Source organism: Antennarius striatus, chromosome 4 (assembly GCF_040054535.1).
Source record: "Antennarius striatus isolate MH-2024 chromosome 4, ASM4005453v1, whole genome shotgun sequence".
In the NCBI taxonomy this organism is placed as follows: domain Eukaryota; kingdom Metazoa; phylum Chordata; class Actinopteri; order Lophiiformes; family Antennariidae; genus Antennarius; species Antennarius striatus.
In genome coordinates, this window is record NC_090779.1 from 14,073,793 (window position 1) to 14,101,676 (window position 27,884).

The window sequence follows — 27,884 nt, forward strand, 5'->3', positions numbered from 1 at the left end:
GGCTCTCCTTCAGACCTGTGAGGTGTAGCTGCTATTAGCCTGTTGGCTGATGACTGACTGCTGTTATTTTGATCTACACATAGAATTTTCTTCGCAACCAGAACAACAAGACAAACTATAATCTGGTATGTGAGACTCTTCGGTTCTTAGACTGCATTTGTGGAAGCACCACCGGAGGCCTGGGGCTGCTGGGCCTTTATATAAACGAGAATAATGTGGACCTGATTCGCCAAACACTGGAGACCATCACAGAGTACTGCCAGGGGCCCTGCCATGAAAACCAGGTGAATAGACTCATTGTTATTCAATATGTTCAGGATTTAGTTTGGATGATGAGAATCAATATTCGCAGAGCTCTTTTTCAGATATTGATAATATTGACTTGTCATTTTGTTTATTCAAGGTGCATAAAATATGGCCTAGTGGCACTTATTAAAACTATTATTTACTGTTTAACGTGGATGTGTTTCACGTCTTACAGTCAGCTTTTTAGTATTCATGATGAACTCTTGAATCTATATGACAAGTCAGGTTTTATCAAAGCTTGTTGAAATGAAATGAAATTTACTTTATTGTCCCCTGTAGGTGGAATTATTAGTCCACTCTACACACACTGGTTATCAGTGACATGCATATATGTACCTGTATATGCATGTCACTATCCGACTCTGGTATTTTACTGCTAAGAGTAAAATGTTGCCTATAGTCTTTATTATTATTGTTATTATCTTTTTTGCTGTTTCTGATGTTTCATATTTAATCATATTTCCGCTGTGTGTAATATTGTTTTTCCTCTGTATTTTATGTAACTTTTTCATTTTTGTTATCTTTCTTCCAGACGTGTATAGCAAAAGATGAATCTAATGGCATTGACATTATTATTGCACTGATAGTGAACTCCATCAACCCCCTGGGGAAGCGTCGGCTGGACCTCGTGCTGGAGCTCAAGGTGAGCAGCAGGTGTCTCTCAAAGGCCCAGGAGGCTCCTGGCTTTGACATACAGACACTACTATTTGTTTTAATGATCGATCGCCTGTAGTGATGGAGGCTGGAAACAACAGAACTGTCGGAAGCAACGCCTGCAATGCCCTTAAACATAATGTTTTATGAAGTCAACAGAGTCAAATATGTCTCAAGATCTCGGTTTCCTGAATGCACATCATGTCTAATTGTTTGCCTGCTGAAAATCTAAATCTTGTGTTATTGGTATCATTGATGCCAAAAAACACTAAATTAAATCAATTTCGTATCTCTGAAGTTTATAGTAGATCAAAATTTCAAAGCTAATTGTAAATTTTGTGTTACAGAACAATGCCTCCAAGCTGCTCCTCGCCATCATGGAGAGTCGCCATGACAGCGAGAATGCAGAGAAAATTCTTTTCAAGATGAGACCCAATGAACTGGTGAGTAGTACCCCCCCCCCCCCCCACACACACACACACACACATTCACGAGAGTCGCAGTACCTGTTCATCTTCTGTGCTTTAGGTGGATGCGATGAAGGAAGCCTACACCCAGGATCTGGAGAGTGAGGAAGATGAGGACAGTGTCGGAGACAAGATCAAGCCCAAAGACGTCGGACACAACATTTACATCCTGGCCCACCAGGTAATAAAAATACTTGTGCTTGTTTTTGTCTGTGACGGATCATTACTGCATTTCCTCTCTCTCTGTCTGTCTGAACCTCTGCCTACATCAGGGCGGGTATGTGTGTGTGTGTGTGTGTGTGTGTGTGTGTGTGTGTGTGTGTGTGTGTGTGTGTGTGTGTGTGTGTGTGTGTGTGTGTGTGTGTGTGTGTGTGTGTGTGTGTGTGTGTGTGTGTGTGTGTGTGTGTGTGTGTGTGTGTGTGTGTGTGTGTTTCTATTTGAGTTTGGCCTTTGTGTTAAATGCTGGAGCACTGCTCTGCTGGTAATGGGACGCTCTACTCCAGGAAGTGACACCGGTTCTGCAAACGTCTGTGCTCATTGAAGCAGGCAGACTTCACTTTATTACTAAACAAACAGTCTGCCTGTTGTAGGGCATCAACAGATAAGAAATTAAATGAGCATGTTGTTCCACTGAGGAAGCACTTTTATTGTTCTGACATGGGTCTGTGGGCTTCTTGTTTGTGTCGTCGTAGTTTGTGATGATCAGTAAATGCATGAGTGAGCCACTGTAATTTACAGGCAACTCTAGTGTTTACAGAAAAACAATGAGAAAACATGCCAATAATATATTACAATAAATACTGTAAGTCAGGTGGAAGAACTTGAATCAGTGGACTGGTCTTGTAGCAGACACTTGGAAATGTCACAGCAGGGAAAACTAGTGCTGACAGCTCACTTCACCACACAAGTAACAGTAACAGTGAAGCAACGTGTTCGATAACAGATCCTCTTTTTAAGTGGAATGTAGAAATCAATAGAGATCAGTGAGCTCTGCAATGGGATGTCAAATTGTTGTACAGCCAGTTTGTTACATAGAGAAGAAAAGTAAATAAAACCTTTTTTAATGATCTTGATTTCCCAACCAAATGAAATTAAACAAAAAGCATTGCAGGTCTGTAATTTTACTGTGTTGTTTTCACATTCGTTGCTCTCATAGCATTGGTTCTGTCTGCAGCAGACAGGTACTTAACCAAACCGCTAAAAAATCCATGGTAGACCAGCTGCACAGCGCCAAACGACACGCAGATGTAAACTGTTGAACATAGAAACACGTGTATCTAAGTTTCCCTCAGGAGTTGGCAGAGGCTCAGTCGCTGATAGTGGATGTATGATGATGCTGCTTTGTAGCTGCTGGATGTGTAAATAACTGCTTACTGTCACATCAGATCTAAGAAACTCGTATAACCTGACAGGACTAAAACATAGCGCTGGAAACCATGACAATACGGGTCAGTTGTGTACGTTTCTTTGAAGTGTGGCGCTATATTCAAATGTATCCTGTTTTTTTTATCCTTTTATGTAGTATTTTCATTTTCATTTTCATTCTGTTATCCAAAGCTTTTTAAATCAATCCAATGGACTTTAAGAAAGTTTTTTGAAAACGTTCCGCCTCTCATCCAAGAGGCTTCTTCAGTTTAGAACTGAAGAACGCAAAATGTCTTCAAAAATTTTTCTTCCAGAGGATTGATTTAAACAACTTGGGATAACCATAATCTGCATAACTGAGAACCTACACAGACATACCATTCTGTTCTGTTTTGTTACAATTATTTAGCTGCATTTGAAGCCTTATTTAAGATGCTTGTGTTGGGATTAAGCCTTCTAGTACTCACAGGTGGGATGAGAAGACAATTTACCCTCCACATTAACACTGTTAATACCATTAACACTGTTAATGCTGTTATTATTCACAAGATTGAAACAGATTTCTTTTTCCTTGAAGTTCAGAGTAAAAACGGTATCCCTTAGCAGAGGTGAAACTAATGTTGTTTTTGGATCCCAGCTGGCGCGACACAGTAAGGTCCTGCAGCAGAGCCTGAGGCCAGGATCCGGGTCAGGGGTGGACCCTGACAGTGAAAAGGATGATGCTCTTCAGTACTATGGCAATCACACAGCACAGATTGAGGTACACCAGGTTATGACTCCACTAAACCTGTAAAATTCTCTTTCTCTGTCTCTTCATTTAAAAATAAATGTAATGACAATATCCCGGATCTCTTTTTGCAAGATTGTCCGTCATGATCGCACCATGGAGCAGATAGTTTTTCCGGTCCCTAACATCTGTGAATACCTCACCGAGGAATCCAAGGTGCGTGTTTTCACTACCACCGAGAGAGATGACCAAGGCAGCAAGGTCAACGACTTCTTCCAGCAGTTTGACAACCTCTACAATGAGATGCGCTGGCAGAAGAAGATCCGCAGTGAGTCTTTACCTTCTGAATCCAGCTCTTGAATAAAATAATGGTCAGCAGAAACAAGCTGCAGGATATTTCCCAATCATCACGTAGAGTGTTTGGTTATTGTTATTCTCGATTTGAAGGGCATGCAGCAACTGTGTGTGTGTCTCTGTGTCCAGTTTGTGTCCCTCTGCTTATTCTTTCCTTCTCTTATGCAGAAAATAAAGCTCTGTTCTGGTTCTCACGTCAAATCTCTCTCTGGGGGAGCATCTCTTTCTATCTGGCCTGTCTGGTCAACATCGCTGTGGCTGTTTTCTACCCCTTTGGTGATGATGCAGATGAAGGTGAGAGTTGCAGGTGTTTTTATTTTACTGCAGTTCAAAAGCCAGTCTATGATACTTTGTGGGGTGTTAATGTCTATGGTATGAGTAATGTGGACATCTGTGATGGGTGAAATGTACATTTCAGTACAGTTTTTCCATTTTTGAGAAACACTCGGCGGTTCAAACGACACCTTTTTCAGAGACGACCATGTTTACTCCACCAAAACAATGCCAAGTTACTTTCTGCACTTTATGAACAGCCTAATTTTGTATTGATTTTATTTTCTTAGTGAAAAGATGATGAAACACAAACATAAATCTGTCGAAACTTTTTTTTTAAATGTGCTGCAGGCATCAAATTCAGAATTAGCAAATACTCATGAAATTAAATGAAGTTTGAGCATTTAAATCTCACACCATTGTAGTATTTTCTGTTATTTTTTGGTTAAACTGGAGTTATACGACTACTTTTACTTTTAATTGCAGTAGTATTTGACTTCTATCTATCTATCTACCTGTGGAAGTAGAACAATTCAGACTTTAATATTTTTATGGCCTGTTGAGATTGTTGACCTCATGTAAATCTCAGCATAGCCTCACCTTGCAATGAAATCATTCAGGTTCACTGAAGGTCAAGCAGTGGTCCTTAGGTTCTGTCAACGTATTCTTCAGGTTTCCTTTCATTGATAGATGCCCAGAACTGCATAGCTTCTTTAAAAATTGCTTTGTGAAATGAAGAATAAGTTGACAGTAGCTACAGACCACTGCTTGAGTCTCTAAAGCGTTGCATCTGGCTGTCTGCTGGTAAGTTATTCGGTTCAGTGAGTGACTTTATAGAGAAAGGCATCAACATGTGTTCTACCTTCATCAGCACTTTATTCTCAACCCCAGGTACTCTTTCCCCATTTTGGAATATCTCACTGTGGGTGGCCGTGGGGGTGTTCACCTCACTGCTTCCCATCCTACCCAAGCCATGGGGCATCCTGTTCTTCCTCGTCTCCCTCATTCTACGTGCCATCTACACACTGGGCCTCGGTCCTGCTCTGCTGTTGCTTGGTACTATCAATGTAAGTGATGAAAGCCTTGTCATGAGTGTCGGGGGATATTTTTCACAGCTGTTAAATCTTTATCCATTCTTGAGCCTTGACTTGTTCTCCTTCAGCTGTTCAACAAGATAGTCTTCCTGGTGAGCTTCGTGGGCAACCAGGGGACGTTTACTCGTGGCTACAAAGCTGTTATAATGGACATGCTCTTCATCTATCATTTGGGGTATGCCATCATCTGTGTCCTGGGACTCTTTGTGCATGAGTTCTTTTACAGCTTTTTGGTAAGAGATCTTTCACACATTCCAGTACTTCGGAGTCAAACACAATGAATCACCTGCTTATTACTTAATGCTTGTCTTGTGTACTCCTGCAGTTGTTCGACCTGGTCATCCGAGAGGAGACGCTTCTCAATGTGATAAAGAGTGTGACGAGGAATGGGCGCTCTATTATTCTGACTGCCGTCCTTGCCATCTTCCTCGTCTACTTCTTCTCTATCATTGGTTTCCTCTTCTTCAAAAATGACTTTAGTGTGGAGGTGGACCAGCTTCGCTTTTCAGGTCAGACACCTCTTTAACACTCTCTGCACAATTCTGAACAACTGTCTTGATCAGGTTCATCATTACTATGTAGATTTTACAAAAGGTATAACTTCAGCCTGGGGATGTGTGATGCTGCTTGTGTCATTTCAATGACCTAGTTTGAGTTTAAGTGTGAATCTTTATTGCTTGTCATTCTTCATCTCCTTCTTGCATGTCATGTATACTATATTACTTGTCCATGACACATCTTATATTTCTTTTATCTATATTTTGCTTCTGCTTCAGACCTTACTGAAGCTGAAACATGTCCTGAACCTGCAGAGCGTTCTCATAAAAGCGTTGCCTTCTTCTGCTGCCTATTGCACATACAGTACAGTACATTCTCAAACTTAATGAAATTCAGAGTATAATTAAAGCTGACACACTGCAGTTGTACGATCCTCAAAAGGACTCTCTGGCTTAGAATTAACAGCTTTTTCCATTATATTGAGTGTTAGAAGTTTAGTTAAATTTTTGGTACTAAAATTTCTCACAATTTCCATTAATTTCACCATGAAGTGCAGAATATGTGCAGCATGCTTTGTACAGATGACCGGACACATGTTTTAGGTGTGTTCAGTGTGGGTGTTCTGCCTCAGTGCTCCCATGGTCAGTTGAGACAACCTGCTAGCACATGTGCACCTGTTGCATAAACCGGTGGCCGACCGTTCAGTCTTTGGCTGAATAGAGCGCAGCAGACACAGCAGTGCAGCGGTGGGTTATGTAACCACAAGCAGCTCATGCCTGTCTGCTCACTGTGGGATAATCTGAGGTACAACCGGAACTCCGCCAGAGGAGCACCCTGTCACACCGCTAATGCTTCCCTACACCCTGCCTCCGCCCTCGTGCCATCTTTTTCACCCTCTACTTCTTTTCTTCATCTTCTCCTTCCCCTCTCTTTTCTCGGAAGCTGTCAGAAAAGGAAGCCCTCTCAGTGACACTCTGACCCGGGAGTACCCTCCTACTCCTGCTTGTCTGCATAAGCTGTTGGTACTCAAACACAACTCCTTTGCTGCTCAGCATTTTGCCTGTGTGCAAATAATTTGTTGATTTTTTTTTTCCAGCATCGCTTCAACACCCACCCAGCAGCTGCTACCTTAGTTTACATAATGTCTGACTTCACTGTATCTGTCTCGCTGATTGTGCGAGAACCGATAAAAATTAGTGAGAGGGAATTTAATGCCTCGCTTTTAACATCTTTATATATATATATTTGAATTCTTGCTATCATCAGTCAGTAATTATACATTTTTAATTGTCTTCTTTTTTTTTTTTTAAAGGAAAAGGAGATTTGTTAAGTAACAGAGGCCATTGTGAGTCACACATTGAAGATAGCTGCCTTCTTCCCACAGCAAAATCTGCTTCAGGTAAGTTTTATAATTACATGAAATAATATACAGTATTAGATCCTACTCATTATGGAAGTTGCTGTGGAGTTGACAGGTTTTAAGATTTTTTTTTTGTACGGTTGTTTATGTGACCTTTCCAGCTTTTGTCAGTTTCTGAAAGGTTACACACACACACACACACACACACACACACACACACACACACACACACACACACACACACACACACACACACACACACACACACACATTCGCAGAGGTAAGCACACAAAGAAACTTGATGAGGCAGAGGGGTGACTCACACTCCTGTTTGTTCTCCTGCGTCTCCATGGATCACCTGCCCCATAGGGGGCTGCACGTGATCCCATCATTTACCTCCTCGCTGTCTTCAGCTACTGCGCATGCCTTGTCCTCATTGTAGTATGTAAACACATTTAATATATGGCAAATATAATACAAATATAATTTCTGCTTAGTTTGTGCAGCTTGAAGAATTTCATTAATTTCATTTATGAATTTTATGTTAAGGTCAAACATTATTTTAAGGAATATTTTTAATGAACTTAAACTATTGTAATTTTAATTTAAAAAAAATTATTTATATATATTGAGGTTTTTGTTTTTTTAACACATCACGTGTTTTTGTACAGAGTGTTTCATCAATGTGTATTGATCCCTTTGTCAAATAAGGAGATCATTGTAAAAAAGGAGGAGAACCAACCGCGTTATAGACTTCTGTATTTCATGCCAGTTTTATGTATATTTTACTGGCTGTCCCTTTGTTACAGTAAAATAATTAGAAAACGATGCTGCACTTTTTCCACTTGTTGTCTCATTCATATCGTCAACCTCATCCATTCTTAACTAACAATAATGATAATAAACAATAACAGTGACAATAATAATATTTTATGTTGTCCTCTTCTTTTAGATGAAGACGACAGGGTGGAGCGGGTGTGTGACACTCTGCTCATGTGCATCATAACAGTGCTGAACCATGGACTACGTAATGGAGGGGGTGTAGGAGACATTCTCAGGAGACCTTCCAAAGAGGTTGGACAACCTGAAATCAATAATATGCATAACTTATTTATGAATCATTATAATTTATATTACATATATACGTACATAGATGGCATTTGTGCTGAATCAGTTTCTGTTAAAGAAAAATTTTGAATATTGAATAAAACAGTTTTTATTTTCTCTTATTTTCTCCTTATTTCACCTGTACCTGAACCCCCCCCCCCCAGGAACCTCTGTTCGCGGCGCGAGTGGTTTACGACCTTCTGTTCTTCTTCGTCGTCATCATCATTGTTCTTAACCTCATCTTTGGTGTCATCATTGACACGTTCGCCGACTTGAGAAGTGAGAAACAAAGGAAGGAGGAGATCTTGAAAACCACCTGCTTCATCTGTGGTGGGTACAGCTTGTACGGCTGAGTGAAGAGACGTCTATGGAAGAAGCTGACATTATAAACACACCTAATGTCTTACAGGGTTGGAAAGGGATAAATTTGACAACAAGACGGTGTCTTTTGAAGAGCACATCAAATCCGAACACAGCATGTGGCACTATCTCTACTTCCTGGTTCTGGTGAGGGTTAAGGATCCGACCGAGTACACTGGTCCTGAGAGCTACGTGGCCCAGATGATTGCGGTGAGTAAACGATACACGGTACTTTTTGAAAGGAATTTGCTTTTTAGATGACACTGTACTAGATTCTAAAATGGCATGAGACACCCAAGCCTCAGGTATGTGTTTATTAATCCTTCACCATATGGGCAAACATGCATTTCGCTCCCTTATTCATATTTTCCTGGAAAACTGTTTTGGCATACTGATGTCTCAGTCTAAGGTTCTGCAGACTTCCTCACTTTGCAGACTTGCACAGTGTGCTAGACGAGCGTGAGCCTCTGCTGCAGACAAGCGATCGAAAAAATGAGACTGAGCCTCAAGGCCTGTGCCAAGCATCCCAATTTATTCTCCTCCTCCCCTCGCTGCTGGAGAGAGAGATGGGTCTCTGTGCTCAGGTTTGTCTTCACTATGCTGAGCTCATAACCTGCTTGGACACAGTGTGGTTAATGAGTAATTAAATCCAGTCCGGCTCCATTACCATCAATCCAACTTGCTTCAGTGACATACAGAAGTGGAGTCAAAGGATGGAGGGGCAGGTGAGGGTGTTATCAGTAGGTTAGGGGATTCAACTGAGGCCTCAGATCACAGAAATATTTTGTGATGAATATTTGGCTATGATAGCATAAAATATTGAATGACTATACATCAGCAGGTCCCACAACAGGTCGATGTTGTGATGCCAGATCAAAGTATGTCTGTGTGATGAGGTAATATCAGAAAATATTGTAGTCTAAAATACTGCAGAGCAAAAAAGTAGATAAGGAACAAACTTTTTCCCCATTTTTTCCCCACATAGAGCATGAATGCACATATTTTATTTAAGATTTTATTTCAGAACATGCACTCTTAGGTACACAACATGCACCTAACAGAAATTACATGTAATTACTTCATTGAAAAAAATGTCTCCATTGATCTTTGACAGTCTCCATCTGAATCTTTACAATTCACCCATTTCCATGATGGCTTTTCTCTTCTATCACACCAGCATTCCCAAATTAGCTGGTCTTGTGTGTGAAAAGTCAGTCATTAGTAAGTTGTGGGTCAGAAGCAGACATCCTCCCCCAACCCCAGCACACTGGATCTCATAATGAATGCACTCGGTGTCGTAGGACACAGTGAGATGTGCTGCCGAGCACAAGGGAGGGATCAGGTTACGGTGAGTGTGTGTGTGTGTGTGTGTGTGTCTTCTGCTGGTGTATTGTGTGCGTGTGGAAGTGAATTAGTGTGCGGGCGTTTGCGAGTGAAATTATGACAGCGACTACAGGCCTAGCAGGTACTGCAGCAGCAACAGTGCTGTTACATAAGCCATCTCAAGTGGCCTGCTAATAGCTCAGCCCTGGCTGGCACGTGCTCTCCTGTCCCTCTCTCTCAGTCTTCCTCCATCTCTCTCTCAGACACACACACACACACACACACACACACAGACGTGTTCAGACACACAGTCATCACCACCAACCCTTCATTTACCTCACCACACACGTGCGTGTTGTCTGTAACCTGAAGCAGCCACGGAGCAGCCTTCATTTGTGATCCGGAGGCAAGGGGAGAGAGGTTCGACTTTCCTTCGCGAGACGTCACGTGACTCTTTAGAAACCGTGAAGAACAAGATGTGTTGTGAATTTAGATGAGAAACTGTGGTAAGATACAAACTGCAGACTCATCTTAGTACACTGCCTATGCTGTGTCGTTCACTCGCTCTGCACTCCACTTTGTGATTGTTGTTTACCAGCGTTCTGCGGCATTCTGCAGACACACTGGTGTTTGGAACTTATAGTCCAAAGTACTGCGTATAAAAGGTGTTTGATATGTATTACTGTGGACATACACCAATGTCCTGAGAGTTGTATTGCCCTCATTTCACAAATACCATGACGGCTGAATATGGTACAGTCCTGAATGGAAGAAGAAGAGGGACGTTTAATGTCCATAACACATCACGTGTTTCACAAATTGACACCGCAACGCATCCTTTTCTTCTTATCCATCTGTGATGCTAACAACTGGTGCCATTTGACCTGCTCATTTTGAGGGCGAAGCACACACACATCTACATATATCAATGCTGACTGAGGTTTGTAATCGATCAGCGAAGCCTCGGTTGGTTGTCAGTGCAGTACTGATCACAGATCTTTACCCTCCAGTCAACGGCAACCAGACGTGAGAGGGATTGCTGCATTTTTTAAAACTTTCACTGCTCAGTCCAGTGAGGATTCTTTAACCGACATAACATTCAAACCGGATATTGATAATGTAGGTCTCTTTGTTGATAATCCATCAGTTATGGATGACCTGATTGAACAAGCAATTGATAGTCCTCGCTTTCAGTCATACTTCAGCTTTGTCTCTGAGTTCACAGAGACGCCACTGACTTTTTCAAAGCTGGACTGAAAAGTAACTATTCTGATTTTATTTATCAACCCGTTTGAAGCCCGAGGCCTGAAGCCATCCCAAGATTCACAGACAAGGTCTCACAGAAGGTCTCTTTTTCCTGCTACGTGGCTCAGCAGTCAAACTAAACCCTTCTAATCACTTCCCCTGTAGCCAGGAATGAAAAATGTATCAAAAAGTAGCCAAACTTTTGAAAACAGCCATATCAAAAGTACATTAAGTAAATAACGGCCTCTTCTTTTTTGCAGTGTATCCTGAGGCAGATGAATATGTATGGTATGTTACACATGAGAGCTGCAAAAACAGTAACAAAAGTTCACAAGGTTTATGTTGGTCTGTGAACGTCATGAGGCTGCTCCTGTGAACGTCACCTAATTGTTGCACATATTTTACTGATTTAACTAATTTAACTGTTTCTTTCTTGGCACACTTTTCATTGAAAAAGTTAGTTTGGATAGCATAGCAGCAATCCGATAATATGTCACAGCTATGTGACACTCAGGAAAGTGCGATAAATTTCACAGAATAAACAAATGACCCACACCTCCCACGCTCCTCTCTCCTCAGGCTCTCCTTATATCCTCTTCTCAGTCTTTGTCGTCTCACACTCAATCCCTGTTGTCTAATCTTATATAAGAGTAGGTGGGAGAATTCCTCACTCCTTGTATTGGTACCTCTACCAGTTAAATTGCACCTTCAGTACCTTTAAATTATTTTTTTTCATCAGAAGAACCAGAAAAGAAAAATTACATAAGATCAGCTGATGGCCTTTGTTCTCTATGAAACCTATTTAACTTGCAGAGACATACATACTGTCTGATTTGTGCGATCCAAAGTCATACACAACAGCAGAACACACACCATACACAACAGCAGAACACACACACACACACACACACACGCACACACGTCTCTTGTTCTTGTCTGGTTGGACTGTTAGCAGGTTCATCTAAGACCTATCAGACGGATCTCCACTAACTTGTGTAGAATGATTGTAAATAATCAGAACCTTTTTTTTTCTTCTCCATTTCCCTCAAATATGAAAAATCTATTCCCTCACTTAGTGAAAGGGCAGGTCATGGGTCAGGCAAGCTACACACACGTGTTGGATCATTGGGCGTTCTACCGTGTGCCATTATATCGTAATGCATACTTGCTACTCACAGCATCAGGAGGCAGCAGCTGTGTTTGTTACAGTAGTGCAAAAAAGACCCGGAGCACCTTCCTCTGTGATGATATGATTAATGCTGTCTTCTGCATTAGCTAACTCAACCATAACTCAACCATAACTGGTTGAGTTAGCTAAAGGTTTTTACACCGTTCTCACCTTCTGTCTGTCTGTCTGTCAGGAAAAGAATTTGGAGTGGTTTCCTCGCATGAGGGCCATGTCTCTGGTGAGCAGCGAGGGCGACGGCGAGCAGAATGAGCTGCGCTCACTGCAGGAGAAGCTGGACAACACCGTCACCCTGGTGGCTCAGCTCTCTGGCCAGCTGGCGGAGCTCAAGGAACAGGTAAAGTACGACTTCCTGCTGCGGAGGAAAAGGCTCCGCCCCCCGATCGCCGCGATTGTCTGAAATGAACGTCAGAAAGTCTATCATGTAAACATTTAGATAAGGTGCGTGCTTCTCAGCCAGCTATAGCACGTGAGCCATAAACAGCACATGACTGACTGACTGACCCTTAGATAACTTTCACCCACCTCTGCACTGAGATGATTCTGTGATGATCACGTCAGTGATCGGCGCAGCGGAGAGCCGCCAGTGAGCCTCTGGCTGTGTGGATGACTCACTGTGCTGTTGCAGTGTGACCGATCACTCCCATCACCTGCCTCCTCTGCATGTGATTCCAGTCACAGGCCTGTCCTTGTTCCTCTTCTGCCAGATGTGTGAAAACAGCTCCTAGTGAGGCAGAATAACACCCCAATGAACAAAACAACCACCTCTGTTGACCACAGTAAACAGCTCAGGCTGGGACGTCTCCCTGTTGGCTGCTATCCCTTGTGTAACTACTGTAACAACCAAGTTTGTGTTCTGTTCAGGTGTTCCTCAGCACCAGATCTCCCAATCTGTAGTTTTGGATGATCTGTGTGTCATTTATTATTCTGAACAAGGCTTATAGTTTCACAGGGTTAGCCAGGTTGTCTCTCCACCTTTAGGACAGATAAGAAATGTAAGTGGACAACACAAGAGGTGAGTGTGTTTATGCAGCTCCAAACACAGCGCTGCAGTCAAGAGGGAAGTCCTGCAGTTCTCCAAATGTTTCTGACTGATAACAATATTCACCTCCAGCTCTTCCCTCCATGGGCCATGGCAGATTGAACAATCACAGTTGACTGTGTGTGTTTTTGTGTGGGTGTGTTCTATAGAGCTTTATTTTCCTTGAGATATGTATAATTCATGGTTTATCGATCCAGGGACCTTCATTTTATGACATCAATGTCAAAACCACTGGATGGTTGTGAAAGGCAGATGATTCTGATTCTTAAAACATCCTCCCAAACTTTTTTAAATATTTAGCATGTGGGTCACAGTTGTGTTCACGGTTCCAAGGGGCATTTTTTACGTTCAGTCATAACAGTGATTGAACAAAACGATTTGCATTCAACTGTGGAGAGCATTTACCTTTTTCATAATGTCCCGATATTGTTGGTGCATTTGATGACTAATAATATAAGAAAAATTTTTGATTCAGTATTTTTGTCACAGCTAATATCAATTCATGGAATGAACCTGAGATATATTTCATCAAGATACATTCCTTTTTTCTAGAAGAGACATTTTTTCAGTTGTAGTTGAAGATAAAAATGTAGAATCACCTCTCTAAAATGTAATTATTAGGTATGATCACAGTGGGAATATTCTGTTTGCAGAATAAAGTACCCAACAGAACAAGGATGGAACAAATACAGATTTGTGCATTATGTGTAGTCTACATGCTAAAATAGAAAATCTCTAGAGATTGATGTATTTTTTTTCTCCTCTACAGATGACGGAACAGAGGAAAAACAAGCAGAGGCTCGGATTCCTGGGGCCTCCTCAGCCCAACCATCACATAACGTCCCACTGAGAGGCTGCAGGCTCAAACAGAATACCATAACGGACCACTCCAATGCAGACTCACAGAGGAAACCAGACAGAAAAGCAGCCTTAAGAACAATGCATGTACTCAGAGTACACAACAAGTGGGTTACAAAGAATTTTTGAGAGAGTAACTTTTCTTTGACTCGGTCACTTGGTATTGCTTTACTGGCCGTCCATGCACACGTTTGTACAGAGGATCCGTCTCTGTGAATGACTTGCACACATCTGCTAGTGTAGTGTTAGTGTGTCAGACAGAAAGAGGGAAACTTTAGGTTAAGGTAAATGTTGGGGTGCTGATGCGTCAGATCGGAAGGCGAGGCACGCAGACTGACCTCAATCTGATGAACATTAAGAATTCTCCCTTTCACTCCAAGATCTACGGCTGCAGCTTTGTGACAATTTGGACTGACTGGAATGTCAGCTTTGCATTTTTGATAAGGGATCATGCTGCCTTACCCATTAACTTTTATAAACAAACAATTGCAATCACTTTAAAGTGCACTTTTAAAAAACAAAAAGGATAAGGATTTAATCTTGTAACTGAAACATTGTTAGTTTGGGTTATTATTATTCTTGCATTTACATGATTATTTCAGTGTCTTTTTTTTTTTTAGATTCATATAAATTACTGAAATGTGACTAAAATTATTACCTGTGCAGAACTTACTTGAAATCTCTTTTAAGTCTAAATTATGTTGGTACATAATGTAGTGCTGACAGATGATGGTAAACTAACAGCGGTTTGTTACGACAGAAACATCATCATGTTCGTAGCGGTGTCAGATAATACTGTAGTACTGACTTCATCTCAGATAAACATCTCGTTCTACTGTTTCTTTAGGTCTAAATTTTAGTCGTCTTGGTTGGACTGGAATTGACTGTTAATTATGAACTTGTGTTTTTTTAAAATTGCACACGTTAATGACAAATTACAAGTGCATGATGTACTTCACGGTATCTATTTTTGACACTTTCTATTGAGACAAACTATTTAGAAATATGTGTGTTTTATGTGGTTGGATGTTGTAATAAATGTGTAATAATACTCCTTGTTGTTTATGAACAGCTTTCTGAGGGAACATGCTTCAGTCCTTTTTGCAGTTGAGTTTGAATGCCCTCCCTGAATCCCCCTGACCCCTTCCACACCCACCCACACACTTGTGCTTAGCCATGAAGGGAGCAAAGAACCTATGAAAAGACAAGGTCATATTTCAGCCCATGCAGCAGGGGTTGTTGTCTAATGATAAACGTGAAGTTAGCAGATATGTTGTTTAGGCTGTCATCCTACGTTTTTTTCCCCGTGCACATGCTTAATCCACCGAGACAAGAACAGAATCTGGAAACTAACCTCTGTCCTTACATCAGTCTTCATAATTATCTTCACACTTCTCCAAATATGATGTGTCTTAACATTAAGTACTGATTTAGATACCCAGAATGAATATTTTACAAAATGACACGTCCAAAAGAGCAGCAAAGAGTGATGGATGAATGGGTGAAAAGCTTTCAGCTCCTTCCACATCAAGTGAAACTGTCACAGACATTGTTGGTTCAATTGTATGGAAGTACATCATAAGAATATACTTTTTCCCATCAAAAATAGTGGAAGTAAATGACATCTATTTATAAAATAATTTTGGTGCTTCACATTGTTTAAGGATACTATATTTGACAGAAAAGGTTGAGAAAATTCCATCCTAAAAGGCCTCTTGTTTGTATGAAAGGTCTTTGTGTTGATTTATGGAGAACTAAAAGTTCTTTATGGGTCACTGGTTACAGGCCAATCATCCGTTCACACAGTAATTCAGCACTTAGGACTTTGTTGAGATGAAGAAGTCAAAGCTGTGACTGGTTCTAGCATCCTGTCACTTACCCTCCTCGGAGAAGCCGATCCTTCTTGGCTTCAGCTTCACTGTTTTGGCTGGCAGGTCTGCATTTTCTCCTGCTGCCTGTGACAGCCATTAAAATTAGCTCACGCAGTGCCATAATGGTGAGCAGCTGTCCCTGTGTAGACAAGAAGGGTAAAGTGCAGCACTATTGGAATGTGTTGGCCTCAGTGAGGGAGGAGGAGATCGTCATTACTGTCTGGTTAAAGTCTTATTGCCATAGTGAAACACCAAACACACACACACACACGCACGGCTTCAATCTGCATCACCTCCTAAATGTAGCATTTTATCAGTCCAGGTTTATTTTAACATTTGTGACCATGGAGAAAAGACATTAAAGTTCAACGTGCAATCACCCAAAACAATTTTTTTGAATATCTTGGAGGGCGGTGGGGTTACACAAGGTGGTCCACTTCATTTCCTCGACTGAGAGCGCTCTGAACTCTTTCAGTGCAGGCGGGCGGATTATACTTTATTTGACGGACATAACCTTAGACACAATTGGATCACAGTCATTTTGTGCCCACAGTCTAGAGTCACGTTTAGTCTGTGTGCATTTGTGAGAGTGAGGAAACACCCAGAGAAGGTCAATAAATTCAATGCAATGTCCCAAACCAAGGGGAGTGACTCAGACAATTCAACTTTGATACGCTGAAACCTGATCAGTCATGTCAGACAGGGAGATTTTAATATAACAGATATCCATAGATGTAAACTGTACTGTATATCTGGATTTAATGTACTTACGTTGTAAATATACATGCATGTAAACTTGATTAACTGCATGATGAGCGTTCATCTACTTTGATATTAATCCTTTCTTTGGGAGTCACCCTTTACGACTCATCAGTGCCACCTTAAAAAATCAATTGCCCACACAGACATTGGAGGTTGGAAGGTCCCTCCTCTTTGTGGTTTTTATAAATAAACACGTCCTCCGTGATGACTGACATGTGACTTCCTGTGCGCGGCCTGGTAGAATGAGCCGTTGCTGTCACATGATGCATCACCACCGTAATACAGAGCAAGCTCATGGAAAAACACTGCAAAGGGGCCTGCCCTCCAACGACTGATAATGCAATATGTGTAGTATGAGACTGTACAGTCTGGGAAATGTGAATTTAAAATTAATGGATCACTCTCCATTTAATACACTGCTTCTTTTCTGATGCTCAGCTGATGTTGTCAATCAAGTGCATGGGCATGACAGAATGACACTGAGGATCCTCCGTTCACCATTATGAGCGTTATGAGTCATACTTGTATAATTTAACAGTTCAGTAAATGAGAACCAAACATATACTTTAGATTCTTCTTGAGCGTATGATCAGTGTTATATTTTAAGTGTACATACATGTGAAAAAAGGAGAAAGGAAACTGTGTAATTGAAACAAAGATTTGTATTTATAACTGCAAACAGTACAAAGGTTTCAAACTATCTTCTAAGCCTGCAAAAAGTTGCTAGATCCACACCTTGATGAAGGTCAGCTCTTCCGCATTGGAAGAGCATATATAGAAAAATTTTACTGAGATATTCTTACTGAGATATTCTTTTAACATACAAACAACAATAAATACATGGTTCATGAGAAGGCAAAAGGTAAATGACCAAAGTAATATTTTCTTTAATCCAAATGAAACATTTCTCCAACACCAGATTTTAAAAAAAAAACCTAATCTCTAATTCCAGTCAATAAACCAGTTTCATCACTGATAAAATAAATGTAAAACATTGCAGACCAGTTGCACTCATTCACGTTTCATCTGGAAACTGTTTCAGTTGACCTTAAATGAGGGTAAATGTCACCAAAGTTCTCCACTGGGTAAATATTTCAAAAAATACTTGTTTTTTCTTTTCCTAGCCAGAGTGAACTCAGCAGAACTGTTGTAAACACAGTGAGATGAACTGCACTTCAAGTCCAGTCGCTCGTCTGATTCCCCCTTTCTCCTCGTGGGGCCCCCTTCCCTCCTCCCTCTGCGGCTGCAGAAGTTTGACTCCTACAGGCTGTTTGAGTCATGCTGGCTACTGGCCTGGCATCCACCTTCAGGAGCCACGGACCAGTTCATGTGGATCCAGCGTCACGGCACGTACTCCTCCCAGTTTGTGTTTCTGCTGTCAGGATCCTTTTTTTTGTGTGCATTTAATGAAATTAACTGGACTGTTTGGAGTATCATGGGGTCACATCTATCAGCAAAAAGACATTTCATCAAGTGTTTGACACAACATTTACATCTCTTCATAAGTTTTATAGTTGCAAAAGAAAGAAACTGTAGATTTTTCATGGCAGCGTCAGACAATGTTAAAATGAGTTACAGCAGGCAGCTACAAGCATAGACTTAAAAACCTCAATATAATGTGATTTTATACTTGAAAAGCAATAAAGCAGTGATGAATGTATCCCGGAGCTTGAGGCAGTGTTATTTAGCATTTACTAACCATAATTTGATTCTGTGCGCTACTTAAAGCATCAGTGGAGCAACTAATATAAAAAAATCATAATCATTAAATCCCTATAACTCAAACTCATGTATATTTTTGACAAATGAGCCAGTTTCAGAGTTTTGCTTGCAGACTGTCTGATATTGTAGCTTATATGATGTCTCAGAGTTAACGTCATGATCGTGGGAGATTTTGGAACATATGTAATTGGCTGAGTTCTTTAAGATTTAGACTATTGAAGGTCAGTTTTTTTTTTAACATCAAAAACTGGAAGTATAAAATTACCTATATAGAATACAAAATTGTGTGCAAAAGCAATTAAAAATAAAGAAAAAGATCAAGAAAACTCCTTCGCACACAGTGTGATCACACAACTGGCATAACCCTCCAATCCTGATCTGACTGATCAGACTCATCCTATTAGCTCTTCCATTTGCACGTTAAACTTTCTGCCACTGTCTGGGGGAGGGAGAGCCGATCTGAAGACCGGCGAAGAAGAACTGGTAACGGTCCCTCCACATGAGAAAGGCCCCTACGGCACAGACAAGCGCCTGGATCAAATTCAGCACAACCTGGAGCAGGAAGTACATGGTGAGTGTGCCGGTGACCTCCTCACAGTCGCCAACATCCTTGTAGATGAAGGTGCGGGCTATGGGGTCACTCTGATCCAGTAGGCATCTGCAGTCCTGCTCCACCTGCTCACAGGTGAAGGCGCTGGACTGGGAGTAGTGGTATCCAGCGAACGCCATCACCACCACTGAAATGACTAATCCAATGGTACACAGGATGAAGTACAGGAGCTGTGGGGGAGGGGGGGCAGAGGACAAGCTTTGATCAGAAAACCTTTTTCCTTATCTTCCTCTCTTAGGTTGTTTATTTTAGAAATCTGGCTCTTTCTCCAGTCTGCCATCTCATGATTAAGAGAGCCAAAACGGCTGCTTAGAAACAGACATGTTGGCTCGATGCCTACGGCAAGTTAAGGAGATTACCCATGTTACTACAAAGGAAAGTCTGAACAGGAGTCTGGCTCTCACATCAGAGACACACACATGCATGACTGCCCTGCAACTACAGCCGCTTCTCACCTTTGGTGCACAACCTGCCATTTTTTGAACAGCAAGGTCTAAAAATACAGCCGGAAAATGTGGCAGCAGATTTGTGTTGTTTGTCAAATTGCACAATCTCTATAACTCTGAACCTTCATCATAATCCATGGCTTATATAACAAGAGCTTTCAATTGCTGGTGAATTTCGTTTTCCTGTTACATGCCGGAATTATGCAAGCAGTGATTCAAAAGGGGCATTTATGTTAATTTTAGAAAAACTGTGAAATTTGAAGCATGGTTGGTTAAAGGGAAATGCACAACAGGAAGTAAACAAACCAACCATACATAATGTACTTCACTAAATGGAGAATGATCTGAAACCCCAATCGCATATGGAAACTGAAAGGAGACAACACTCATGTTGTCTCTTTTCAGGCAAAAGCCAAAAAATTAGAAGAAACTGACAGTAAAGCCATAAAGTTTTCAGCTAATAATAGATATATTGTAAACTGACCATGATGTCATTGAACTGAGGTCAAAACATATTAGGGTGTGAATCAAAGTTCTGCAAACGTTTTACAGTTCTTCTAGCACAGATATTGTCATCTGTTCTCATGGGAATAGTATTTGGCTTTTTGATTCAACAATTGGAAACTGTGGAAGAAGTGAGCAGTTTAAATTTTAACATAAAACATTTACACGCATAATTACCAAAGGGAAACAGGGAAATTTGGCGTCTTTATGATCAACACTTTGTAAAAGAATAAAAATTTCCAGAATATGCTTTGTGAATTTTGTGAAATAAAAAAAAATACACGCAGTCATCAGTTCAGATATACATACTGTATGCAAAGGCCACTTTTGGAAAATTAACAGCAAATATATTTTTAATGCAAAAAAATACTTTTGGAAATGCACATATTAGATAAGTGAATGCAGATATGAACCTGACCCACTGTATGACTAATTAAGCTAGGCAGTGAAGTGACTTTAACGAATGCACTCATTCACTGATAAGAACAGGAATGCAGTCAAATTGTTAAATGGCACCATTTACAGTCACACACCACCGAGATCAGAAACACCAGTGAGCTAAACATTACTCTCTGTGAAGGTCGTGTCTACCAACACAAAGACCCATAAAATCATATATTACACTACATATGAGATCCCTCTGCACGCATTTTGGTCAATTTGAAAGTGCATTAAGGAGGAACCCGATTTAGCTCCGTGCATCATGTAACGGATTTGTTCAATTTGTTTTCACCATGTTTGTGTGCTCACCTTGCAGATGAACTGTGCAGACGATCTCTCATCAGGATGATAGGTGATACAGTAAAGAATGAGGCCCAGGATGGAGACTAAACACAGCTGGAAAAATGAATTATTAATTATCAGCATAAAACTTATTTTGCAGCTTTTCGTTGTTATAATGAAAGCAAACAACTCGTACACTTGTGTTTAACAAAAAATATTGTGTTACTATCAAACAGTTCATGTGCATGTGAGTTACAGAATGCATGTTAGCTGTTAGATTCAGTATAGAAATGCGGATTCTTGTTCTGGAAGGTATTTCAGTCCAGGTTTCCAGGGTGTCTATCAGTATTGCATGATTCAGCAGTAAGCTGTCATCTGATTATATTACGATCTCTCTCCCTCTCTTCTCCTCTCCCTCGCTGCCTGAGTCCATCTCTTCAGTGCAACTGGAGTCTTGTGACTAACATGCAGCATCTCATTTAAATGTTTTCCCAGGTTCTTAAGCACCCATTATTTTGTGGAAAGTTCCCAATGACCTCCGTGTTTTTCACTTGGCTGGGTCTCGTGAGGACCTAACTCGGGATGCTGGTGTCCAGAGATGTTTTTGAGAGCAGATGGTGTCTGTGATAGGCTGGGATAGGATCCAATCAGAAACAGCACGTTTGTATTCCAGGACCAAAATGTGACCTTATATCTGATCTTAAAGCTGTGATCATCATTAAAATACGCATTTTTGTTGAAGGTGACAAATTTAACAGAAATTATTAATTATTATTAATTTCTAATGAATGTTTAGAAATGACATTACAATTTAATGGAGATTAAATGTTCATTTGTTGCCAACACATAGAATAACACTTCAACACACCTCCCTGTGTAGCAATACAATTTTTAGAGCTCCTGTTGCTTTACAGTTAAACAATACAGTCATTATTTATATATTATACAGTTCAGATTAAAGTTGAATCATCCTACTACAACCACTTCAACTGAACAGCTAACACCATGCTAATCACTCTGCTGTTAGTGCTCACACTTCAGATGACATTCTGTGTTTCTTTCACTAATAAACCAACAAGTCAACTTCTAACAAGGGTGTAATCTGTGAGTTCACATGAGGTGGTTAAATGTTAGTCGATTTAATCTGATTTCCACTGCAGAATTTCAACCAATACTTCATATTACTCTAGTTCCTCAGCTTTACTTTGCAATGCAGCTGGTTTGAATGCATCAAATTAAGAAGTGGCGTCTTCAGCGTGCGATTGAACACACCAATTCACATTTTAAGGACAAATTTAATGGCAGGTCAGTTTTAAAAGAAGAGAAACTGAATTACATCATATGCATGTCCTTCATTTTCACGGCCAATGGTAACAATGACACGTCGTATACACTGAGGCTACACTCTAGATGCACATCATGTTTTCAAATACTCAAACTGTTTTGGAATATAGCATGCTGTGATTGGCTGCTTTGTTTCCTGATGGGGGTGTTGGTGATTTATTGGACAGACATGATAAACACAGGAGCCGGCCCAGATGAATGTGGCATAGAGCAGAGGCAGGATTTACATATGACAGATTTTTACTGGTGAATGACAATACCTTCAAGTCTCCATGCTAACACTGTCTACTGAGACACATGCATGGGTAAGATTCTGCCCTGACATGCGGTGTGGTAAAGATGTGCAACACACTTAAAGGTATGGCTGAGGGTCGTGCAGAAGCATCAGGCTCAGATTCCATGCAAACGTGATGTTAGAGCGTTAGGACGGAGCTTACAATGATCCCAGCCCAGTGGGGCGCCTCCCTGGCTTGGAGTGAAGGGGTGATGGCCAACATGAGGAAGGCCACGGCTGTGACGGCCACCCCCAACACGAGCTGGAGCAGGGCAACGAGCAGGGGGAAGCGGCACAATCTGCCCTTATGGCCTTCCTCCGGCGCAGGGCTCTCATCTTTCTTCTTGCCCTCCTGCTTGTCTGATGAATGCTTCTGCCCCATCTCTCCACCTTCCACTACACTCTTCTGTCTCTGTACTCTTAACTTTTACTGTTGCAGTGTTTTAGGTGAATAAGCCTGTCTGCTGTCTGCCTCTCTCTTGTTCCCTACCCTTCCTGCCAAGGCCTCCTCTCACCATAAGCCCTGCTTGGCTGCTATTTGGAAACAGAGAAGGCTCTGAACTAATATGGAAAACATTTGGACTGGATTCCTAAAGAGACTCCAGTGCCACATATAGAGCAGGAACATAGTGTGGAGGAAAGGAAGAGGTGGGCAGGGGGGAGCAGGAAGACACAAAGGGGGGGTTCCAACATACGACTGAGATAAGTCAACTTAAAGTTGAACTTTATAAGAAAGGGTGAATAAAGAGGCAAAATCATCAGGTATGAGTTAATGAGAAGCCAGCAGCTGAGGTCACGCCTCATTTGGGAGCAGGAGAGATCGGATCATTCTTTGTCAGTGCTGTTACACAACAAAGCCATATGCTGCCAAACGGAAAGTCACATGACTTACAGGACCAAGTAATGTGATCATAAGGTATCTGAGGGCATTATATGGGTTCCGATTTGAGCATTTTTCGAGCACTTTCATGAAACAGGTGTTTGAGACATTCAGAATAACTCCCTGGAGTCCTTAATAAAAGTAGAAACGTGCTAAAGCCACCGGTAAATATAAGTCATAAAAACCTCATTTGTAAATTTCAAAATGTCTGTGACATTATGGATACATTTTGAGGGACAAAGACGAGGTTTGAGCTGGGAAAGTGGGAGAAAGTAGGAGAGAAGCACCCATGCTGGGATTAATAAAGAACCGCCACGCACGTGTTAGAGCACACAGCTGGGGCCGGTGCCATGGTTACTGACAACGCAGCTTTAAGAGCCTGGAGATGTATGAATAGGTTACCCTGCCCTGATCCGGCAACAACAGGAGCGACACGGACGCGCACGGCACACACTTAGAATATTAGAAACGGTCCAGTTTAGATTCTGCGTTTTAATAAGTGCATGAAAAGAGGCAGTCATAATTATTTATCGTATAGCTTTAAGACTAATAACGTTACAGTTATGAAGTTTAGGAGACACATTCTAGATTTTGAAATAAGTGATGCTTATAGACTTGTCTGTCGCTCCTGATTCCCGCGCGTCTTTCCGTTTGGACACGTTTTACGCACGATCCAACAACCTGGTCGAAAGTACTTGGGCTCCAGCGCTTTATGGACCGTCGTGATAGCAGCTGTGACACAGAGACGGTCTAATTACCGGACTTTGTGCTGGTGCAAGCTACACGTGAGTCGGAAGCCGTTCCCGACCGGAGGTGCGCCTGCGCTCTGACAAACAGCACCGACGGCTTTTTGCGAAGCGGCGGATCAGCGAACTATAGACATCAGTCTGAATCACAGCTTCTCCGGAAGACACTCGCTGTGCATCACCTCCCTCAGCCCGTCCGCCTGTATTGTCTGTGCTCTTTGGAATATCAAACGTTTCCCTGAAAAAGCTCAGGACGAGTGATGGATGAAAGAATACCGCATTTACAGGACAGGCAGTTCATGGAGCACGCAGATTTTTTGGGGTGAGTGTTGCGTTTGGAAACTGTCAAAGTGTGTTTTTATAATCTCTAAATCGACAAGCCTTGTGAATAATCGGATACTTTTCTTGCACTCTAGGATGGATTACCCTTCTCTATACATGTGCAAGTCCAAAAGAGGAATAAAACGAGAGGACGGTGGGAAGGTGTGTTTGTACTCGTTTTTTTTTTATTCTTGAGTGCTCTAATAGAATATATTTTATAGTATAACAATTTGTTTTTTTCCATATATTTGTGTTTACATAGAGTGAATGCTTTTATTACTGTTCCCAGGACGCATATAAATTACCACACCGGTTGATAGAGAAGAAAAGAAGAGACAGAATTAACGAATGTATTGGGCAGCTTAAAGATTTGTTACCCGAACACCTGAAGCTATCGGTGAGATCATATCCAGAGAGTGTTAACTTTAACCTGATTTAAACAACATGACTGATCACTTGTAAAACAGCCAACTTAACCTTTGATTTTTCTACACAGACACTCGGACACTTGGAGAAGGCGGTTGTCCTGGAGTTAACATTAAAACATTTAAATGCACTGACTGCCGTCACTGAGCAGCAGCACCAAAAGATCATTGCTCTGCAGAATGGTAAGGTGAACAAACTTGGTAATCAGATTACATTTCTTGACTTGTTTTTTTGCTGCATGAAACGTAATTAATTACTGTTTAGAGACAGTGTCTGAGTTCTCAGTTGTAGATAGATAGAATCGCCCACAGAGGCGTTGCGCATTTTGATAACCAGCCTAAATGCAGACATTAAATATGGTGCTGAGGTTAAGAATAAACTTTGAACTGCGTGATTCGCAGGTGACCGGCCGATGAAAACTTCCATCCAAGCAGATTTGGATGCGTTCCATTCCGGGTTCCAGGCCTGTGCCAAAGAGGTCTTACAGTACCTGAGTCAGTTTGAGAACTGGACTACACGGGAGCAGAGGTGCGCGCAGCTCGTCAACCACCTTCACAAGGTGCTGGCGCAGTTCCAGTCAGGCGCGGCGCAGTTCCAACACCAGCTACCCACCGGGGACGCACAGGATGGGCAGAAAGCTGACAGTCAAGCCAACTGCGTCCCGGTCATCCAGAGGACCCAAGGAGGAGAACTTAACGAGAACGACACGGACACGGACAGCGGCTACGGGGGGGAGGCAGACAAGAGCGATGGCAAAGATAAAGAATGTGAGCAAAATAAAGCGCAGGGACGCAAGGCTGTGAAGATCAAGCAAGAGTTTGGAGACGATCGTGCTGCAAAGAAGACAAAGATGAGCTGGCCTGTCAGCGGTCTGGGGGGCGCTGACGCCATCAGACCTGATGTGGCGTTAATGAACTCTCTAATGGGAATAAGCAGCATGGGACAGCAGGCACCTATTTGCATGCCTTTCTACTTCATCAACCCCTCTGCCGCGGCGTCCTACATGCCCCTTTTCGACAAAAGCAACATTGAAAAGTACATGTACCCAGCGGCGGCCGCCATAGCGTCGCCCTTCCCCTGGTTTTACCCCGCGCAAGCGTCAGCGGCGGCGGCTGCTGCAGCCGCCTTCCCCGGCTTGTCCGCGCATGTGGGAGCCTCCCCACAGTCCATTGACTCCCACAGTCCGGACAGCGACGAGTCACACGAAGCCGAGGCGGGATCACCTGAGGAGGGCGAGGAAAGTCCCGCGCGTAACGACGGAGACGGTGACGCGGATGACGACGCGTTCCAGAGGGGCCAGAGTGGATCACGTGATCAGTTTTCTGCTAGTCAAACGAGCTAATTTACATTTTTTTAAAGCTTTCCTTGTATTCTGAGGATTTTATGTAATTAATCTTTTTTTTAAAAATTGGATGAGTTTTAAAATAAAACGAGGTTTCACGGAAGAGTTCCTCATGTAAAATATATCAGTGGAACGGGGGGGGGGGGCAGTGACGGTGCGTGCCTTTGCACTTATTCTAGATGAATCAATCTAAATCATTATCGACAGTGATTGACATTAATACACGGTTGTGTTCGTGCTTGAGTTAGTTTTTTATTGTCTTTGATAAAAAATAAATAAATAATTTTTTTGAAATGGCAAGTATTGGTGCCAAAAACTTTGATGACCACAATGCGCAATGTCTCAATCAGCGAGTCTCTGGATGTATGAAGTTGCAGCTGACCTCTATCAAGGTTAAAAGCTTACTAGAGTTTGACTGATAAAACATTACCAGCAGGACAGTCAGATGGATGAATATGTAGGCCTAATGTGCACTAAACGGGCCTTTAAAAGAAGTGCTCCGCCACAGTACCTCATCCCCACCGCGGGGTAGGCTGATTGGGAGGAACACTTTGGTCCCTCCTGAGAAGTGATGGTAGCCCCCCTGTCTCAATCCCCACCAGGAAGAACAATTACAGACAATTCAGCTATACTATTTCAAAACCACTGTATTAATACTGAAGTTATGGGAGGGGAATAGAAGACCGAGGTTTTCTCTGGTTTCCTTTATGTGTCTGTCCTTGTGAGGAAAAAAGAAAAAACAATCACTGAAATCATTCAGAACAATGGAGAGATGAAGAATCTTCATTTACAAGGGGCTGCTTGACAGGCATATGTATGTTCCCCCTGAATGAAGCATTTCAGCACAGAGATGCAGTGACCTCCTGTATGTACAGGAAACATTGTAGGATAGCACCTTATAGATCTTTGATATTGAATGTACCTGTATTTTTTCCCAGCTGTTGGAAGTTTGTATGTAGGAAGTTCTTTACTCTTTGAGACGTAAAGTGCACTTTTTTCTGTTTTTACTCCCTTTGACGTCACCTCAGAAATCCATTATTACAGTTCTCTCTGAACATTTTATTGTGTTGAGGTGTCTTGAGTAAAAACTTTATTTTAAGTGACACAGAGCCGAGACGCCACACACTTTTTTTTGGGAAATTTTATTCAGGAATGTGATTTGAATAAGATTTGAAAATACTGCACCCCCACTACACTCCATACTGTCCCCCAATTCTGTGTTGGCTATCATGTGATGCTATCAATCTTGTTTTTGGAATATTGACAAAGGTTGAAAGAATCTGTGGTCATGTGACCATCAGTTCTGATGTTTGTACTGGCCTGTTCTTCTAGGAGAATAATTCCTGCGAGTGTAGTGTTGTTCAGCAAGCTTCACATGTGACTGAGTAAACAGAGCTCCATGTTTTTTTCTTTTTTTGCATACTTGACATTGCTTTTGTAGTTTAATTCAGCGGGGTTTGCCTAAGATCTGTTATCAACTGTTATATAAAGTGGCATGTGTTTCTGTAAATATGTTTTAGTGAATATACCATAAAGTAAACATGTCTATGTCAATGTCGTAGAAGTCTATGGATTTTTTTAAAGATTTAACTGAGAAACTGTTGCACATTTCATTAATGCTTTTCACATATGCTGTTCTAAATTATTGCTGATGAGTTGTCAAATAAATATCAAAACTAAACTTTTGCAAGCTT

The 27,884-nt window shown here is 41.6% G+C and overlaps 3 protein-coding genes across 5 annotated transcripts in view; 2 read left to right on the forward strand and 1 right to left on the reverse strand.

Moving 5' to 3' along the window:
- The window catches only part of itpr2 (inositol 1,4,5-trisphosphate receptor, type 2), a 55,477-nt gene extending 37,361 nt beyond the window's left edge, over window positions 1-18,116 (forward strand). For 2 of the 3 annotated variants that reach the window (XM_068312467.1, XM_068312468.1), the window contains exons 42-57: window positions 84-284; window positions 839-949; window positions 1,308-1,403; window positions 1,489-1,608; window positions 3,430-3,552; window positions 3,655-3,847; window positions 4,042-4,167; window positions 5,038-5,213; window positions 5,309-5,473; window positions 5,566-5,749; window positions 7,051-7,137; window positions 8,051-8,172; window positions 8,370-8,535; window positions 8,615-8,775; window positions 12,495-12,656; window positions 14,131-15,270. In XM_068312467.1, coding sequence (XP_068168568.1) covers window positions 84-284; window positions 839-949; window positions 1,308-1,403; window positions 1,489-1,608; window positions 3,430-3,552; window positions 3,655-3,847; window positions 4,042-4,167; window positions 5,038-5,213; window positions 5,309-5,473; window positions 5,566-5,749; window positions 7,051-7,137; window positions 8,051-8,172; window positions 8,370-8,535; window positions 8,615-8,775; window positions 12,495-12,656; window positions 14,131-14,211 — 2,274 coding nt within the window. In that variant the 3' untranslated portion in view covers window positions 14,212-15,270. Of the gene's footprint in view, window positions 1-83; window positions 285-838; window positions 950-1,307; window positions 1,404-1,488; window positions 1,609-3,429; window positions 3,553-3,654; window positions 3,848-4,041; window positions 4,168-5,037; window positions 5,214-5,308; window positions 5,474-5,565; window positions 5,750-7,050; window positions 7,138-8,050; window positions 8,173-8,369; window positions 8,536-8,614; window positions 8,776-12,494; window positions 12,657-14,130; window positions 15,271-17,976 lie in introns of those variants that run through there. The other variant, XR_011035142.1, reaches the window with a different exon arrangement.
- Window positions 17,497-22,857, reverse strand: sspn (sarcospan (Kras oncogene-associated gene)). Its single transcript, XM_068312470.1, has 3 exons — window positions 22,639-22,857; window positions 20,885-20,971; window positions 17,497-19,354 (listed from the first exon to the last, which is right to left on the reverse strand). The coding sequence occupies exons 1-3, from the start codon at window positions 22,855-22,857 to the stop codon at window positions 18,995-18,997; spliced, it is 666 nt and encodes a 221-aa protein (XP_068168571.1). The 3' UTR covers window positions 17,497-18,994.
- A 1,427-nt stretch (window positions 22,858-24,284) lies between these two features.
- Window positions 24,285-27,865, forward strand: bhlhe41 (basic helix-loop-helix family, member e41). The gene is made up of 5 exons (XM_068312469.1): window positions 24,285-24,423; window positions 24,518-24,584; window positions 24,712-24,819; window positions 24,919-25,030; window positions 25,250-27,865. The coding sequence occupies exons 1-5, from the start codon at window positions 24,362-24,364 to the stop codon at window positions 26,188-26,190; spliced, it is 1,290 nt and encodes a 429-aa protein (XP_068168570.1). The 5' UTR covers window positions 24,285-24,361; the 3' UTR covers window positions 26,191-27,865.
- The last annotated feature ends 19 nt before the right edge of the window (window positions 27,866-27,884 follow it).